At 39.8% G+C, this 20,760-nt stretch overlaps 1 protein-coding gene across 2 annotated transcripts in view; it reads left to right on the top strand.

Annotated features, from left to right (window-relative positions):
• Window positions 1–20,760, top strand: part of LOC140122130 (probable cation-transporting ATPase 13A4) — a 90,040-nt gene that overhangs the window by 14,433 nt on the left and 54,847 nt on the right. For both annotated transcript variants that reach the window (XM_072142624.1, XM_072142625.1), the window contains 5 exons: window positions 10,025–10,095; window positions 10,184–10,264; window positions 10,812–10,881; window positions 15,832–15,966; window positions 16,751–16,823. In XM_072142624.1, coding sequence (XP_071998725.1) covers window positions 10,025–10,095; window positions 10,184–10,264; window positions 10,812–10,881; window positions 15,832–15,966; window positions 16,751–16,823 — 430 coding nt within the window. The remainder of the gene's footprint in view (window positions 1–10,024; window positions 10,096–10,183; window positions 10,265–10,811; window positions 10,882–15,831; window positions 15,967–16,750; window positions 16,824–20,760) is intronic.

Genomic DNA, 20,760 nt, shown 5'->3' with positions numbered 1-20,760 from the left:
CGTTGTGCACTGCTCACTATGGAGAGCATATTTGTATTATCTCAAACTGACATACACAAGAGCACCTCATTTACATAGTTTTATTAAGCAATTTTCTCCTAAATGTAATGTTTTTCAGCGCTAGTAAGGATAAGATCCTGCTTGATGTGTTCCCCTCCTCCCATACTATACCATACTAGCCGTTTTGAAACACAATACAACAGCTGAGGAGAGGAGATTTCCCTAATTACATTGCTATTAGTATTGGCATTTATAAAACCCTACATTAACACAGGTGTTAACACATTAACGTTAACATAATCTTAACATTGCATTATCTGTTGCATTTTGTAAACCCAATGTAATAAGCCAAATTTCCTCTCTCAGCTGTTGTATTGGGCTTTCAAACGCAATGTAAACCGCACATGTGGACACAACCTCAATGATGTTCAATAATATAATATATAGGGCCACGCTTGCATCGCTTTATTTTCTTTCCAAAACAATGAGGCCAAGAATTGGCCGGACGCGCCGGTCTATTAGATACGTTGAAATAAAGCGATACAAGCAGAGTCGCAGCTGTATCTAAATTCACATCTCGTTTTTTGGCTGCATGCTGCTTATTTGTCAGGAAAGCTCCAGGTATATATGCTGAGCATACTCATGGACATGCTGTATACTGGCACGTGGCGGCTCCTTTCTGCCTCCATCTGCACAGTACAATGCATGCAGCAGAAAACACTGGATGGAGAAACACGGCAAGCTGTATTTTTCCATCCTGCAGTATACGAACAACTAAGGCCATTATAGGCGCAGGGGGCTGGAACTGTATGGCCTTCATCCTTGGCATCTGCTGAGTGTACCCCAGTAATCTTACTGTCCATACAAGGACAGTGAAATCGCTGTGAGAAACACCCTGAACATTGACAGCGACCAATCACTGGCTGCTGTCAATGTTTGATGCTCCTTCCAGTTTTCATGGGATTGGCTGGAACCTGAGGATGTATTACAAAGTATAGGCATATAATGGGATGTGCTGCTACCCTCCGCTGCAAGGATACATCAGGAATTCTTCCTGTGTATCCGTAAAATTGAGGGCAGAAATGTCATTTGAATGTAGCCTAATTATGAAGCATAATTATTAATGCTGTCAACATTTGTGTGGGGGGATGGGGGGGGGGGCGCTTTTCTGATACTCGCTCTATTGTGCAACTGATCTAGAAACTGCCCTTCCTTAGTGGCCACACTTTGTGTAATGTCCACCCACAATTCCTAACTTTAGGAAAAATGAAGGAGCAACATAGGATATGGAACATGCCGCTGAAAATTTTAATTTCCCAAATCATTCCCCAAATATCTACCAAACCATTGTGTGCTCACACACAGTCCACCCCTTCCCCTAGTGCGCTGCCACACTATGTAACCTCTAATAATAATGACCTTTTCAAGCACCTCTGCTTCCTTCACAAGGGCTCAGAAGCCGCCAGACACAGTGATCTCCTCATGTCATGTCTGCAGACTTCAGAGCCGCTGAGAACATAGCCAGAGCTTGAATGGTGGAGCTGGACAGATAATAAATACAAGACTGTATAGCAATAGTATAAATTATCTACAGAATAATTATTACATCTTACATCCATAGTTAGAAATAAAAGACACGACACAGAATAGAAAGTTAAATAATGTGACATTTATTTAAAAAAAAATTTTTTTTAATGTAATTGGTTGTTACCTCCCGTCACTCACAGAGAGGGTACAGCGGCGCTCAGGACAGGAAAAACCCCCTGTGGAGGAAACCTGCAGGGAAACCATGGCCGCTGTACTGCCCTTCCTCTGGGCATACTAAGGGAGGTAACGCTATAACATTTCTGTATGGACCTACCTACAGTGACTGCATGTGGCTACCTACAGTGATGTGCTGAATGTTATGTGCTGTGAGGTGGTTTCTGGGCCTTACCAATGGACAGATGGCTTCATCCATGTTGCTTTTCTGGTTGTCTTCTCCATGATGGTCTCGCAGCTGTCATCTCACATCCTGGCAGAGGTAGGTATAGATGATGATTCAGGCTTCCTTGCAGACCTCCTGCTTGCATAGCTGAAGTTGGATGATGACACAGGGGAAGCCATAGCTGGTAGACTCTGTAATCTTCCCTGGGTGCTGGAACAGTTGGGCGCGGGTAGGTTGTTCATGTTGGTCTTTCTCTTCTCCATGCCCAATGTGTGGGGTCCTCGGCCATTATCTGGTGACAGGTGTCCAGGTCTACCCAAGCTTTGAAGCCAATTTTCTTGAGCAGCAGGTTGCGGTAATGAAGAAAATGTTCAATCTCCAGAAACCAGAATCCTTCCAAGGCCCAGAAGAGGATCTCTGTGCGGATGTCTGAGTCTTGCTCTTCAAACTGACTGGCCAGGTAGAGTGCTGGGAAGAAGTAGTTCCTGTAGTGCATAGTGGGAAGTCTTGCTCTTCTGAAATACTCGCAGGCAGTGGCTAGGTGGTACTTGTCTGAAGAGGTCCTGCCGCTGTCACTGGTAAGGAAGTCTGTGATGTATTCATCCTCCAGGAGGCCGAGGAAGGCTGCCATCTCTTCCTGCTGCTGTGCCAGGTCTATCTTCCTCTGTTTGGGGGCAGGTTCCTGGTGTTCTGGTGGTGAAGTCTCCTGCCTCTTCCTCTTTAGGTCTTTTCTTCTGTCTTCATTCGATGTGGCCGCCATCTTTTCGTCCTGCTTTGCCTGGTCTATCTTCCTCCTCTTGGGGGCAGGCTCCAGGGGATCTGCTGGTGAAGTCTCCCGTCTCTTTGTCTTCATGTCTTTACTCAACGTCGGCGGTAGATCTTCTGCGTAAATCCGGGTTTTGGCTAAAATAAAGCAATTCCAAGCGGTCTGGGTGCAGTAGCGGGAGCCTGTCTTATCACTCTGAGAGCTTTCACTGACTGGCACCAACCGACGTTTTTTTCCCTGCATTGAAGTGATGTCCTGCAATCCTATTGGCTGCTGAGTGTGGCACCTGCCACAGTAACTGACACAGCAGCAAGGGATATAATGCTCATTTAATGTCATGTTATTTTTCATACTATCATATATACCCAATGTTGTTTGCGTTCATATTTGACACTTCACCTTAGAAAACCGATAATTACATAAGCAGATACTGGAAAGGACTTATTTATTGAAACTGTACATTGTAATAATATTTTTTTTCTCTGTTCTGGACCCTGTACATTGCACTGTATAGCTGTTGCTTTTGTTCTGCTGGGGCAGATACTAGATCTATGTGATGTGCTGTGATGTCACCATAGATGATACAGTATACAGAGGCCTCTTTTATTAAAACAGTGTAAAAACGAAATGTATCAGAAGTGTCTGAGAGCAGAACTGTTCTAGTTGCCCATGGCAACCAACCAGAGCTCAGCTTTCATTTTCCCTGAGCGGTTTACAAAATGAAAGCTGAGCTTTGATTGGTTGCTGTGGGCAGCTGTTATGTTCTCAGATACTTGTGTTAAATCTCCCTCTGTTGCACATAGTAAGTTACCAAGTAAAGCTCGGCTTTTATTTGCTGCTACAGTGAAGTGACAGCCGTGCTGTGATTGGTTTCTATGGAAAACAGACAGATTTTCATTAAGACAGTTTTACTAAATGTGCTGTATTACATACAGTTTCTCCAGAGTAACCAAGCACATTTTAAGATTTGCTTCATCCATTTATGTCCAACAAGAAAATAAAAAGTGTGTTCCTTCCTCATACATTAAAGATGGATTCACAGAGGCAGCTACTAAAACACACACTTCAATATAGGGGGAATAAGGTCTAGCTCAGTCATCAAGTTTATTTTTGTCTTCACTGGATTTGAATTGGCGGTGAGGTTATAAAATTTAGAACAAAACATTAAACATTTTATGAATTTTAGTATAAGGTTTCCAGACCTGGATGGAGGAAATTGACACCAGAGTTCAGCAAGATATAATCGCCCCATACACTAGCAGTGGATATTCCTCCATCATACTCATCCATATGTCCACCAGGTCCTTATATGAATACAAGTAACATGGCCCCATAAACATCAGCCACAACAACCTTGAGTGTTTTATAGAGGTTGTCCAGCTTAGAAAACCTTTCTGCCAGGGATAGAGAAAACCCTGAGTATTTATACCTTGCAACTTTGGGATAGGGAAAGAGTGGTAAAAAGGGTGTTGCAGCACGCATAATTTTTTGCACAAAACATCTGTCTTTGCCTGCCACTTAACCCACTTTTGCCCGCTCCCCTCCTCCTCACTTTACATTATGCCCGCTCCCCTCCTCCTCACTTTACATTATGCCCGCTCCCCTCCTCCTCACTTTACATTATGCCCGCTCCCCTCCTCCTCACTTTACATTATGCCCGCTCCCCTCCTCCTCACTTTACATTATGCCCCCTCTCCTCCTCCTCACTTTACATTATGCCCGCTCCCCTCCTCCTCACTTTACATTATGCCCGCTCCCCTCCTCCTCACTTTATATTATGTCCCCTGTCCTCCTCACCTGCCATGACAAAATCCTGCAGTCATTACTCTACTTGTGCAGATTTCATAATTATTTTCTATTGTTTATTTGTATAGCGCTGTAATCTTTTGCAGAATGATCTATTGCAGAATGATCTATTGCAGAATGATCTATTGCAGAATGATCTATTGCACTTGCAGGGGGTGTGACTGGGCCTGGATATTGCTGGGCAATGCATTACTAAAGAGAGGCCACTGCTGAGCAATGCATTACTAAAGGGAGGCCACTGCTGAACAATGCATTACTAAAGGGAGGCCGCTGCTGGGCAAAGCATTGCTGAGGGTAGGCCACTGCTGGGCATTTCTGAGGGGAGGCCGCTGCTGGGCAAAGCATTGCTGAGGGGAGGCCGCTGCTGAGCAATGCATTACTAAAGGGAGGCCACTGCTGAACAATGCATTACTAAAGGGAGGCCGCTGCTGGGCAAAGCATTGCTGAAGGGAGGCCACTGCTGGGCATTGCTGGGGGATGCCGCTGCTGGGCAAAGCATTGCTGAGGGGATGCCGCTGCTGGGCAAAGCATTGCTGAGGGGAGGCCGCTGCTGGGCAAAGCATTGCTGAGGGGAGGCCGCTGCTGGGCATTACTGAGGGGAGGCCGCTGCTGGGCAAAGCATTTCTGAGGGGAGGCCGCTGCTGGGCAAAGCATTTCTGAGGGGAGGCCGCTGCTGGGCAAAGCATTTCTGAGGGGAGGCCGCTGCTGGGCAAAGCATTTCTGAGGGGAGGCCGCTGCAGGGCAAAGCATTTCTGAGGGGAGGCCGCTGCTGGGCAAAGCATTGCTGAGGGGAGGCCGCTGCTGGGCAAAGCATTGCTGAGGGGAGGCCGCTGCTGGGCAAAGCATTGCTGAGGGGAGGCCGCTGCTGGGCAAAGCATTGCTGAGGGGGGGCCGCTGCTGGGCAAAGCATTGCTGAGGGGAGGCCGCTGCTGGGCAAAGCATTGCTGAGGGGAGGCCGCTGCTGGGCAAAGCATTGCTGAGGGGAGGCCGCTGCTGGGCAATGCACGAAAATTCATGCAAAAAGTGTATAATCCTGTGATATCTTTGTCACCCCGCATGACTGCAGTGTTTAACCCCTTAACGCCGAAGCCACTTTTTACCATTTTTTAAAATCTGCCCTGTGTGACTATAAGTGGTTATAACTTCGGAACGCTTTAACGCATCCAAGTGATTTTGAAATTGTTTTCTCGTGACACTTTGTACTTCATGTTAGTTTAAACATTTTGGTGGTATGTGTTGCGTTTATTTGTAAAAAAAAACTGATATTTGGTGATAATTTGGAAAAAGTCTCGATTTTTGAAATTGAAAATTTTCTACTTTTTCCATACGTAGTCATAACAGCAAAAAAACTTGATAACTAACATTAACCGAATATCTGCTTTATGTATCCATGGTTTTTTATGCATTCTCTCATTTTTGTAAGATGTTATAGGGCTTTGAACTTTAGGTAAAATTTCTCAAATTTTCATAAAAAACACAATCACGCTTTTGCAGGACCTGCTTAGATTTCAAGTCACTTTAAGAGGCCTAAATAAAAGTAAAACCCCATAAATTACCCCTTTATAAAAACTACACCCCTTAATGTATGTAAAACAACTTGAAGGTTGTTAACCCTTTAATTATTTTACAGGGGATAAAACAAGATCGGATGCAATTTTGAAATTTACATTTTTTTGGCTAAATGAATGTGTGAAGCTGCGCCATTCAGAACAGATTATGCCTTGTCCCTTTTTATTGGCTATACAATTTTTATTTTTTGGGAAATTTTGACATATAAGGGCTTATTTTTTGCGACATTAGATACAATTTACAAATACTTCATTTAAAGGAAACCTACCACTTGAAGTGGCAGGTTTCAGATGGAAATACCGAGCACCAGCTCAGGGTGAGCTGGTGCCGGAGCTTATTTTTGTTAGTGTTTTAAACCGCTGTATTGCGGTTTAAAACACTTTTTAAACTTTATAGCCGGCGCAGGGAGGTACGCGCTCGGCGCTTACCGTGCACGCAGCTACATAGGAAGTGAAGGAGAGCCGCGCGCATTGTAAGCGCCGTGCGCGTACCTCCCTGCGCCGGCTATAAAGTTTAAAAAGTGTTTTAAACCGCGATACAGCGGTTTAAAACACTAACAAAAATAAGCTCCGGCACCAGCTCACCCTGAGCTGGTGCTCGGTATTTTCTTCAGAAACCTGCCACTTCAAGTGGTAGGATTCCTTTAAGTGGGTCATTAGCTCATCAATGAGATTCTATTAACTGTTAAATTTATGTAGGAAAAAAAATTGTAAATTTTGGTTTTCTTCTTGTATTTTTTTGGGGTCATTCACCGTACCATAAAAATAGTGTATTATCTTTATTCTATGGATCACTATGGTATGACTCATTTATATAGTTTTTTTTAATATATTTTTACAATTTTACTGAATTAAAACTAATACAGAGAAAATCTCATTTATTTTTGTAATGCCATCTTTACGGAGATATAACGCTAATATTTTTTGGTTGACAGAGGTGGTTTAGTGATCACTTTTTTTGATCACTTTTTAGAACAGTTTTGTGAAGCGATTTAATGAAAAGATTACATTTTTGGCGAGTTTTTCGGGTTTCGTTTTTATGGCGCTCACCAAGCGGGTCCAGTAATAGATATATGTATAGGGAATGTTTGTGTTTAGGGGACTTTAACTTTATTTAATTATTTTTATAAATAAATGTTTATATGAAGTGTTTTTAACTTTTTTTTTTTTTTTACTTCAAACAGGTTGGCTTGAACAAGTGATCCTCTGATCGCTTGTTCAAGCTATTCTTCACTTAATACCGTTAAGGATCCGGTACCAGAAGCATGACGTAATAATACTGCAAATTGCGGGAACGCACCTTCCAACATGCAGTATTATTGCGTCAAATGTTGGTAAGGGGTTAAACACCCATGGCTCAGGGAAGTGTTTAGGTGAAACATGCATTGGAGTGCCTTGTCTTATGCATCTATATACTTTTTAAGTGGTTGTTGGGTCCCCTGATATTGATCCCTTGTACAAACACTTGTATTTTACTTCTTTCAAACTGGCATGAACAATAATAATACCAGGCATTGGGGTGCATTGCTCGGGTTTACATAAGCTCTGGCTGCTTTTTTTTAGGTATATATTTTTACTGTCAATGTAAAGGCTGCACAAAAGACATTTCTCCGCATTTGTAGTGACCATCCTCAGTGTGTGCTCTGACTGTCTGAGATGGCTTTCCTCAGTGTGTCCACTCATGGCTGGAGACGGTCTTCTTCAATGTGTGCAGCGACGATCTGCTCAAGAGCCATTCAGTATTGCTGAGATTGATCATAGACCTGTAGTGCAATATAGAGCTAGTTCAAAAAAGGGGGAAATAGTTAAGATTTTCCATATGGGACAAAGAATACACAACACACAAAGCACACAAAACACAATTTTTTTTAGCATATTTTAGAAATATATTCTTTCCTTACAATATAAATGAAAGTGGCATATTTGTGGGGCTTTTAGTATTTTTTTTTATTTTTTATGAACTCTGCCTTGTATCAGTATATGTACAGTACTTGGTAATTGGCTGTACCTTCTATGCATATGCTCTTCCTGGTTGAATATTTTACATATGGGTGCACTTTTTACATATGCAGTAAACCTGGGGAAGGGTGCGACGGCATTGCCATGCAGCAAATATTAATACCATGTGTGCGTGTACGAAAGTGACCAAGGTGTTGTCTAAGACACCAAAATACCTTGTCCTTGCCCATCTGGTACAGATTCTATCATGTGGCTGTGTTGTCTGTGTTTTAATTGAAAGGGAACCTGTCACTAAGGAAAGGTTGCAGATTTCCATTAAACCTGCATTGCAAAGATGCATTTCTGCCTTCTCTAAGCATTTACATTACAATTTACTTGTGTGTTTTAACGTACCTGGCTTCCGTACCTGGTCTTGTGTGTGCTACTCAATCACTGCTCAGCTATCACCTCCACCTTTCTACTTGTGTACAACTCCTCCCTCCTGCTCCTTCACTCATACAAGGACAGAGCTCACAACCTGGTGATCTGACATCAGTTGAGGAGGGAGGAGCTGTACTGTAGCACAAAGGTGGGGGCTGAGAGCTGAGGAGTGAGCAGCACACACAAGGCACGTGTTTCTTTTTAAAGAGGACCTGTCACCCAGAAATTGGGCCCTAGGAGCTGCTTACTGAAGTAAGCTAAAAGTAGTGCTAAAACAAATGCAGCGGTGTTACAAGAGTATTGAGAGAGTATTCGCGGGGGGGGGGGCCGGATTGTGGGCAGGATTAGTGGCAGTGGCTGCCGCGCATCACTGCCCTGCTATGGAGCGAGCGGAGCAGTCCGTAGAAGAGACAGTACCTCGACCGCTCCCTCATGACTACACAGGACCGCTTTGAGAGCGGTCCGGTGGTTCCATTGTACTCCGCAACAGTGTTAGATAGTGTTATCAGAGGTTTCCGATAATGCTATGATTGTAACACTGCTGCATTTGTTTTACTAAAGTAAGCAGCTCCTAGTTCCCAATTTCTGGGCGACAGGTCCTCTTTAAATGCATCTAAAAAAAGCCCATCCTTGGGACTCATAATTTACCCGGCTTCCTGCCAGAATCATGTGCTAACACACAATTATCTGGTGGACCAGGCAGTTAATGTAGTGGGACAAGAAAAAACACAGAGCAAAAGGAACTCAAATGTAGCATGTAGCATAATAATTTTATATGTAAGGTCAATTGCTCCCCTTCTTAGTGTCTTGATTTGTCAGCATGTAGTATACTCAAGAAAAAGGAAGAGGTGTTCTGCAGCGAGTTAGTTAAAAACATTAGAGTTTTATTCCATAATCGATTATAAAAAACATGATAGTCTGCACATGTCAGAAAATAGTTAACGCGTTTCGGACAGGGCACCGTCATTAGTTGTAACCTGGATACTGCGGAAGATGGGGTACACTGGACACTGCACAGCCGCACCAACAGATACACCTAACTGCTCAGTGCATGTGTAAGAGGAAAAAAAAATTCTACATTTAGCTCACAGATTTTCTCAAGAAGACCTGTTTATTCTGCAGGACAAGGCCTGTTTAAGCAGAGATATGTCATGTGTATGGAATATACATGGAGTAAATAATACTTGCAGCTGATGTTACTCCGTCATCCTAATAAGTGCGCTTCTGGGATCAGAGTGGTTTGACATTTGGTCCTAAAACTCTTGTTCTGAGAAAAACTCCTGAGAAAAAACTTCTGAGAAAAACAGAAATCGGAATGCGGGCCGTCAGGCAACCCAGATTCAACCTAATGACAGTTTTCTTCAGAAATCTTCTAACTTTTTTCCATTCAGATCCATTCATGAAATGGTCAGCCTTATCCAAGAAATGTTTTTTTTTTTTTTTTTTTTAACCTAATGTGTATAAATGCAGCTCTAAATCTGATGACTCTGATAGGACCCAGGCCATAACAGTTACTTTGTTCAACAAATGCATTGACACAATTTATCTTATGCTCTCAAATATTCTATTTATTTGTAGGTCCGATACATACAAGTGCAGAAAATCCGCTACATATGGGATGGCTGTCGGAATCAATTTACGAAGTCTGGGTGTGTTTTTGGAGAAAGTTTTATGCATAAATGTATAATACTTTTCATTTTCCTTTTATATCTTTACTTTATTTTGCATTTATTCTAGAATCTTGGAAGATGATTACACTTGTGCAGCAATACATGACAATTTTGGGCTTGGCTTTATGAAAGAGGAGCAGGATGTCAGGTAAAAATATTTTAGGAAAAATAAGTTCATTTTGGGTTCTATTGTGTTTTCCTTAAAATATAACTTAATTTTTGCTGTACATGACAATTTTGGGCATGGATTTATGAAGGCAGAGAAGAATGTTAGGCAAATATCTTGGGACATGTTGGGGTTTATTCGTGTTTTCCTTAAAGTATTACTCTATTTTTGAGATAAAGAATAGCACAATCCATCCCCTGCAATATAAATAGGCCAGTTTAATAACTGAAGACTCACTGCTATAAATCTATTGCAGGTTTCTTCACTTTTTAATATTTTTGAACCAATAAATGAATGTATCTCATAAGGGGGTAAAAGAGGAATGTTCACAATGGTGGAGTGGGAATATATTTTTGTATTTCTGCGATACATACCCTTCTTTTTTTAGATTTGAATTACAAAAAAACTGTCTTTCTTGTGCACTTTAAATAAGATTTTTCCTGTTTTCCTGTTCCTTGAATGATGTGCCTATACCTGTAGGTAGAAGTGTGATACAATAACCACAACCTGAAATTTGCTATAATTACAGGAGGCTTATCTGTGGCCCCAATATAATAGATGTTGGAATTGTTCCAATATGGAAATTGCTCTTTAAAGAGGTAAGATTATATTTAATAAGTATTAATAGGCGCAGACACTTTTCAAACTTAAACCCATAATTATTGTGGGAGTCTGCATATTCCTCCCAGCCGGTTGCACAGTTAAATATCTCTAACTATTGTAGCCTAAAAAACCTCCCATCATCATCAGTAATTTTATACACTAGTTGCTACTTAGTAATAATGTATAATAATCTGTTGCTGACGCTGCACTGCATTTTCACTTGTTGTTTTCTAGAATTGAATGGCAATACAAATATCTCTTGTTATTATGTAGTGGGGGCTACTCCAATCGCTCCTGTGTCTACCCACCACAAATACAGATCTAGTGGGGAGAGAATAGTTTTGTAAAAGCATTAACCTTTTTGGATGGCAAAGTCAATAGCAATTATGTTGTCTAACAAAAAAAAAGTATTAATTAATAAAAAGCCCTCACACATTATCAGTTATGGGGTCTACGAAAGTGGTGCAAGTAAATGCTACTGCATAACCTGCAAAAAAAAACAAACCCTCATATCATTACATTGAAGGAATAATAAAAAAAAGTTATAGGTCTTGGTATGCAGTGAGCAAACACTTAAAGGGGTTGCCCAAAGGTTGAAAAACATGGCTGCTTTCTTCCAAAGACAGTGCCACGTCTGACCATGGTTTGTGCAGGTCAGCTGTATAGAGATAAATGGAGCTTCGTTACAATACCAACCACTATTCAAGGTCAGGAAAGCAGCAGTTTTTCACCTTCTGAACAACCCCTTTTAAATACAGTAATGGTTTGATCATTAAGGTCCAAAACAAGCCGGTCAATGGGCAGTTAAATATAATGAGAAACTTATAAAGAAACTTGGAGTTTAATCTGAAAATTCATGTAAAAGAAAGGTAAGAAGCTGGTTATGTTTGCTTTGGTGGCTTTTTGTAAAAAGTAGTCAGGGATGATTACCAATCAGTCTATGATGAGCAGTCACAGAAAATGAAATACCACTTGTTTGACTATGTGATATGTCAAATCATAAGTACCGATTTTCTCTGTTTGGAGGACAAGAACTTCTCAGTAATAGGTGAAATGTTGATATATAGGTAAGCTGAATACAGATATCCCCAGAACTACAGGAAGCCTTAATTGCATGTTGTTCAAATCATTACCCAGCAACATTTACATTAACAACAGTCAGTAGGTTTTTAGGGTAAGGTGTTACCAGACCTACATTTCTCTTATATTTTAAGTTTATTACAGTTGCTGAATATCAAACATGAAATTATGGGCATGGTTATGAATAAATATATGGCAATTATAAAGCAGTTGTTTCCTGGGCAGGGAACCCGATGTTTATCTCTGTCTCTTTACTGCCTAATAAATATAAACCTCAGCCGAGTCAGCAAGAAACTATCAACAGATGCTTCTGGGCCCTAGCAGACCCACGTCAGTTATGCAGTGTTTTGCAGAAGGCTGAATTATCACTAAACATTCCCCCAATTATTCATACACAGTATATTTCTCGAATTATGCCTAAATAATTATACTCTGACTACATATCGAGAACTTCATAGAATTGGATAATGTCAGAGAAACGCCTTAACGGAAGCTAGGAACCATGATGCTCAAGGCATTGTTAAAGGGTTGTTACTTATAGGTTCAGACAAGGATCGGCTAACACAGATGTTCACAGGGCTATCATATTACAAATACTTGAATGGACAGTACAGAGATCTTAGCTACACCTTTGCTTTTCATGAGGAAAAGAGCACATCCTCTCTGCCTAGTTTAAATCAAGTTTCAAATAATGGATGCAGCACTGGTTAGCATGACCAAAAATGTAGTCGGATATTAACTCGCCAAAAAGGCTGTCCATACCAAACACTACAGACTGAATTGTCCAGTCCGGTTAACAAGTTGACCCCGTAATGACCACCGTATCTGCTCTTCACGATGGTCATTAAGGTTACTTATTCTTTATTTTTATGGCATAATATAAAAATATATTCCATTTTTTTTAATAATAAAAACCATAGTCTTAAAAAAAAGTTAGAAAAAAAACACTGGGTCCTAGCAGACCCACGTCAGTTATGCAGTGTTTTGCAGAAGGCTGAATTATCACTAAACATTCCCCGAATTATTCATACACAGTATATTTCTCGAATTATGCCTAAATATAAAAAAAAATTGTATTTATGCATAAAAATGTATCTGTTCATGATACTAGGAAAATGGCCATTGCCTCAGTTGAAGAGACTAACTATCCAAAATATGCCTGTTTTTTTAATATATTCGAAGTTGGGGTCAGTTCACCCTGTGTTATCAAATAATGAGTTTCTTTTTTTTTTCCCGTTGTTAAAACAGAAGTATAACGCAAATCCGTCTTCTGTACGTTGATGTCACTGGGGAATAGAAGATGAATAGAATTTCTTAGTTTCCGTTACACTCTCCTAAAAATGAAACCCTCATCACATGTATGAACTGAGTCTTAGAGGACCAGTCAATTTGCATGTGTGTTTTTTTTTTTTTTTACCAGATGGCTTTTCCATCAAGGTGTGCAGACATACGATCCTCTTTATCGGCAAAATTAGTTAATCAGGAGATGAACAGTTTGGTTGTAAAGCTTCAGATTTTATATTATCAAAACCAACTAGAAGAATTTCCATACCTGACAAAACATGTAACATATGTTAAAGGGAACCTGTCACCAGGAGACCCATTTTTAGCACACCCCCCCCCCCAGAGCATAGCATAGTACATATGCATAATACAAAGTGTTTTTGTATTAAAAATTGGTTTTACAGAAAAAAAGATATGTTATATTGTACCTTTCATTAGCATCTGCTGTGTGACTAAGCACTCGTCCCCTGGGAGTTGCTGGAACAGAGCAGTTTCCCACCCACCCTTGGGAAACAGCTTCTCCATGTTTCCTTTTCAAATACATGAAAACACCCATCACTTGGCTTAGTGACGCCCCCTGCTCCTCTACGGCCAATCCCGAGTATGGGGAGTTATTCATATATTTGAAAAGGACACATGAAGTCGTTGTTCACCAAGGGTGGGGGGGAAACTGCTCCTTTCCAGCCACTCCCAGGGGACGAGGGCCTAGTCACACAGCAGATGCTAATGAAAGGTACAATATAACATATCTTTTTTTTCTGTAAAACCAATTTTTTTATACAAAAACACTTTAGCAGTTTATGTACTTTGCTCTGTGGGGACTGGGGGAGTGCTAAAATGGGTCTCCTGGTGACAGGTTCCCTTTAAATACTACAACCTATTAACAGGCATTTAAATGCATATATTTATTTTCTAAAATTATTCACCAGATATGTTAAAAATGTGTACATTAAAGGAAATGCATACTCTGACTACATATCGAGAACTTCATAGAATTGGATAATGTCAGAGAAACGCCTTAACGGAAGCTAGGAACCATGATGCTCAAGGCATTGTTAAAGGGTTGTTACTTATAGGTTCAGACAAGGATCGGCTAACACAGATGTTCACAGGGCTATCATATTACAAATACTTGAATGGACAGTACAGAGATCTTAGCTACACCTTTGCTTTTCATGAGGAAAAGAGCACATCCTCTCTGCCTAGTTTAAATCAAGTTTCAAATAATGGATGCAGCACTGGTTAGCATGACCAAAAATGTAGTCGGATATTAACTCGCCAAAAAGGCTGTCCATACCAAACACTACAGACTGAATTGTCCAGTCCGGTTAACAAGTTGACCCCGTAATGACCACCGTATCTGCTCTTCACGATGGTCATTAAGGTTACTTATTCTTTATTTTTATGGCATAATATAAAAATATATTCCATTTTTTTTAATAATAAAAACCATAGTCTTAAAAAAAAGTTAGAAAAAAAACACACAAATTTCCTGTCCCTTAAAAAATTATAAAAGTAAAATCACACACATTTTGTACCTCCACACCCATAGCAACCTCACACAATCACATTGACAAATAAATTCAGATGTTATGGCGCTTAGAAGGCGACAATGCGCAAACTCTTACCCCAACCCCCAAAGTATTTCATTATGCCACGGGAAGTCCCTTTTAAAACAAAACTATAAATTTGGTATCCCTGTATATCTATTGACCCGGAGAAAACTGGTTTTATGTTATTTAGTTTCGATGATAAAAGCAAAAAGGTCAGATATGTGTTTTTAAATATTCTGCACAAGAAGGCTTAAAGGAAATCTACCATCACGGATCTACCTACTAAGGTAGATCCAGTGCCAGCTTGCTGTAATACAGTTTAGCCTAATGTTTTTTGTGCCCTAGAACTTAAAGGGAACCTGTCACTGGTGACAGGTTCATATAGACCCTATACAGTAGATAGCAATGGTGGTTTTATCAATTGTGGGTCTTGCTTTGTTAGCGAAATATGCATTATCAAACTTAACCTGGCTCCCTGCCAGCACCCGCAGTGGATGCTTTACAAAATGCTTGACTGTGATAGGTCAAATAATACATTTCAGGACTCGATGGGCCCTTTCTTCGAGTAACAGTAAATTGTATAAGCAAACAATCTATAGAATGTGTCCATTCAGGCACTGCACCAGACAAACACCATAGTATTGTCAATAAGTTTCCCTACAGGAAACCTGTCAGGACATTTTGCCCAATCTGTTTTTCTTAAAGTAAATTCTGGTAAAAGCTCTGAGCACCATAGTGCAAACAGTCAGCTGATCAGTGGGGTTACTGGGATTTGGTTCACCAGCGGTCATGTATTCTTTATTCTTGAAATGGGCCACCCCTTTAAGTAATTTATTCTTGCCTTCTCTATTGCAAAGGATTATATGTTCTCTGAATGCCAAGTTGGTTTGTTGTGTAGTATTACGTGTTTTTGAAGTACTGTATTATAGATTAGTAGCTACAGTAGTGCCAGACCTTCTGTCTTGGGCAATGCAGCAATTAACTCTTTGTAATTCCAAAGTTATTTGTATATTTATTCTCCTATTTCAGGTGCTGAGTCCATTCTATGTGTTCCAGCTGTTCAGTGTTTGCCTGTGGTTTGCTGAAGAATACATTGAATATTCTGTGGCTATTATAATCATGTCTGTGATTTGCATTGGCCTTTCTGTGTACACTTTAAGACAAGTAAGTTTCTATTTGCTAGGATATTACTACTGGTTGTAAAGTTGTGTGTTTTCTAGTCTGACGGCATTAACAAATGTAAAGGGGGCCTTTAAAGTTCTACAATTTTTTTTTTTTCTATACATTTTTGTTTTATTAACCTCAAGTAATTTAAATGTCATTGGATTTAAAGTTTACATTAGGACATTGCATAAATATGAGTGATTCATGTGAGAGGGATCCAATCCTCTATCGCCTGCAGGGCTCAGGCTCCTGGGATGTAAAATATGACACCCAGCCCATCACACATAATTTATAGGCTGACTGTCTTTCCATGTTGCATACAGTAGGTAGAGCAGGGCTTGGGTGTGATTTGAGTTTCTGTACTCTATATTTCCCCACCACTGATGACAGACACATTACAATGCAATTAAGGTCAAAAAGTGCAGCCTAACCCTAATCTCATCTGATCCTATCTTCAGGTAGTAACACTATGATTCAGTAGTAGTTCCTGTAGTAAAGCAATATGCTTTGCTTCATATAGTATAAACATGTTTTGATGATGTGTGATAATTATTGGGTTTTCCATGTAAGCAGGACAGTGCAGAAGAAACCACTTATATGTATTTCTTACTATTTGTATGCTTTAATATTAGTAAAGGATGTAGAATACCTCTCTGATGTCACACTCGGGAGAGTAACAATATATATTAAAGCTGTCCATTCCCTAGCAATACAATGTAATGCATAATCAACCTTGCTTTGCTGTTCTAACACTGTACACACATCTGCTTCCCCCGATTTACAGCAATCAGTTAAACTGCACAGACTAGTTGAATCTCATAATAACATCAAGGTTTCTGTTTATGGAAAACACAAAGGTGAGTTTTCTGTAGAGGAGATGCACATCTTTGGGTGTGGGAACCTTTTCTGTCTCTCCTGTATGTATATATGAGTCAGTTTTATCCACTTTCCCTACAAATGCAAAAGAATGCGAGAACTAAAGTGCATAGAGATGTGTACAAAAAAAGTATATTTCTCGCTTATTAATATCTTTAAGGTTTCCTGCCATAATGCAGATTTAGCAGGAGGCCTGATGTCTCTTTACTGTGATAAAATCATCGTTACTAGATCTAATTTGCCATTTAAGACAGTTTTTTAGACGTTCTTCTGGTGCTATTTTATTTTAAAGCGTTGGAAATGAAGGATTAGGGCCATTTCACATAGTGATTCTTGTCTGAGTCCTATCCAAGTTTACAATGGCCAAGAACACTGACACATTGGGGGACATTTATCATGACTTGTAGACCAGTTTTGTGGCATTCCTGTGCACTCACTATAGCCTGCGAAGTTTCAGGACTGAAAGTTTGCAGGTTACAGCGTAATTCCTCGCCAGGCCATGAATTGTATTCTGCACGGTGCAGCCACCAGATACTTCTGGAGCCAGAAGGGTGGGGACCTCATCTGATGTATGATAAATCACCCTCGTTGACATTATATTCTTATGTTAATCTTTTTCACAAAGCCTTGATTTATGTGGATCAAATACCAGCATGCTCTACTTTTGGCTGAGTTATGCGTGCAAACTGTTCCATTGAAATAAATGGATGAGTGTAAAAAGATACCACATGGACAATATCCATCTGCTCTGTCACAGATGAGTTGAGACATGCAAATAGGCTCTAAACATGTTTGAATGATCTCGTCGGATCCTTCTATGTGTTCTGGCATTTGCTCTGTTTATTGCCCTATCCTGTCATGCCAATATGACATCATCCCAAGAACCCAGAATGTCATGGGGTGAAAAGCCATACATATACTGTAACTGCAAAAAAAAAAAAAAACTAAACTAAAGTACTTAAATGAACTTTGCTGCTTTTTGTTGGATGCCAACTTAAATATCCACTCTAATCACCAGCTGAATGGCTCATTTTTTTAATTACCAATATGTATCAATACAGCCTAGCAAGTGTAGGATCGAGCAATGCAAATCTGATGAATGAAGGAAAATCTAACCTTTGTTTAGAGGGCAGATGTTGTGGTCTCTTTTGTATGGACACCGTTTTACAGGTGCAGTGGTGTAAAGAAGGGAAACGTCATTTGTATGAACATTTAAATAAGCTGTTGAATGTAGGAAGTACAGCAATGTTATTGTAAGCAAACATCACATTAGCCATGTTCCGTAGGCCAGTCCTGTGGGTAAAACAACATTTGTTTCTATAATGCACAGTTGACATATACCTAACACTTGACAGTTTTCCATTTACTGTTAAAAACCCATTACATTTAAAGCGAACCTGTCATCAGGAAGGTAATTTTTAGCTGATGACAGGTTCCCATAGCCTATGTTATGCTTATTTAAAGAATGCATTTTTATCAGCATTCTGAAATAAAACTTTTACTTTACCTGGTACCTTGCCAGCAGTGTTTAGTGAATCACTTTGGGGATGAGCACCGGCCTGTATGTGCCTCTTTCCTAGTCTCTTCCTTTTTTTTTTTTTTTTTAACTTTTTGTTTGTTTTAGTAAGGTGTCTTTTTTTTCAGTAACTTTTTTTTTATTTTGTTATTAGAGGACCATAACTTTTTTATCTTTCCACCATTGTTACCATATGGCAGCTAATATTTTCTGTGGGGTCAGTGTATGACTATTTTGGGGTGCTTTGGACTACTTTTCAGTGTATTTGTTAGTTTGGATTTGTTATTTTGATGAGGATAAGATATAGATAAAATTTTCTATTTTTTTTAAAACTATTAACGGGTTCCCATAGAGCCCTATTTACTAACTGGCACAATTCTTTTAGCTAAAAATTGGGTTTTAACTCTTCCCGATTCTTTCTCCACATGCAGCAGTCATGTCATGTGACCAGGGTGACATCATTTCTGATCCTTTTAGACTCCCTGGTCACATGACATAACTGCTGCATGCTGAGAAAGCATGGGGATGAGTTGCTGGATTCAAATTGAGGAGGCCACGCCCCCTCAACTCCTCTCTGGATACCATCTCTGGATAAAGATGATTTTATTTGGATCTGAGGGAAACAATTTTTTGCTAAAAGAAGGGTATCGGTCAGTTTGTAGGGCTGTATGGGAACCTTGCTGTGTGAAAAATGTGGTGACTGATTCCCTTTCAGTGTAAATCATATTCTAAGATGTTCCAGGGGATGTGTCATAATTTGATCTGTCAGGCAATATATTTGAAAATTCCTTTAGCATAGCCTAATATTCATTTATGCAGACCTTGGGGCCTCAGTGAGATACCATTACAACCATTGGCATCCTGCAAATGCAGTGTGGGATACAGAGAGCTCTGTAAATGCCTTCAATGATGCTAACGACATTAGCAGCATTGTCTCAGAAGTTTATCAAGAAACCTTAACTCATGCAGGGACACAGCCCTTGCTTCAGGACAAATTGTATTCTTTAGGTCAGAACAATCATAAGAGGTATAAAAGAGGTATAAAAAAAGATTTCTTTAAAGAAATTTATATTACTTTGTGCAAAGTCACAAGTTACACTTAGTACATACACTAAGATGCCCAAACTAAGCTTCTGATTAGTAACATTTTTTGGCAACATCTAAGTTAAATACAGACATCCTTATACACAAGTCTGGTTTATCCTTGGGAGAAACTTGCAGCCAGGGGCGAACCAAGCCTGTCTGCTGCCTGAGGCAACCCCCCCTCATATATGTAATATATCGGGGCGTCTCAGGACTAGATCATATTGGTTTGGTGTGAAAATAAAGCAATGCAAAATGCATACAGCTTGCCGGCATGTAGTAAAAGATGCATACAGCGTGCCTACATGTATAAAATGCATAGAGCATACCGCCATGTAGTATAAAATGCATAGAGCATACCGCCAGGTAGTTTAAAATGCATAGAGCATACCACCATTTAGTATAAAATGCATAGAGCATACCAGCAATTAGTATAAAATGCATAGAGCATACCGCCATGTAGTATAAAATGCATAGAGCATACCGGCATGTAGTATAAAATGCATAGAGCATACCGGCATGTAGTATAAAATGCATAGAGCATACCGCCATGTAGTATAAAATATAAGTTCTGATAAATATCACAAATACTGCATATATATATATATATATATATATATATATATATATATACAGCATATATACACATATACAATATATACAGTATATACACACACTGCACACATATATATATACACACACAAACCATATACAAAATACACATAAACACTTACACAGCATATGTACATAAATACACACACGGATAAAGTAACTTTTTTCTTTTATGGTCCTGGTTGGTGCGGCCTTGTCCTTCTCAGGCAGTGGCGGGGTGGTTGCGGAGGGGAGGGGGGGAGAGCCGGGAGCAGAGAGGGGAGAGCCAGGAGCAGGAGGGGGGGGGGGGGGGCAAACACAGACAGGAATAGGAAATGCTCTGTTTTCTGCAGCCTCCACATGATCAGTAAAAAACATGTCTATGTTCGTCCATGATCTGTTAAAAAAAAATTTATTTGACATGCTTTGTGCAGCGCTGCGTAATCTGTAGGCGCTATATAAATAAAGAATTATTATTATTATTATTATTATTATTATTATTATTATGCAGCCTCAAACCGCGCATCGTAAGACTAGGAGTCTCAAAGTTAGACAATCAGTATTTGACATTCAGAAATTCTTATAACTACATCAGATCTACCAAAGTCTCCCTTTTGTCCCGTCTTTTATTTGGCTTAATTTGAAATTGATGTAAAAAATATTGGAAATTTTTCCAAAATATCAGTGTTTTTAAGGTGGTTAAATGGTGATATATTTGCCTAGTTCTT

Source organism: Engystomops pustulosus, chromosome 3, assembly GCF_040894005.1.
Source record: "Engystomops pustulosus chromosome 3, aEngPut4.maternal, whole genome shotgun sequence".
Classification (NCBI taxonomy): Eukaryota; Metazoa; Chordata; class Amphibia; order Anura; family Leptodactylidae; genus Engystomops; species Engystomops pustulosus.
The sequence above is the reverse complement of the archived record's forward strand: the minus strand, read 5'-3'. Positions and strand labels throughout refer to the sequence as shown.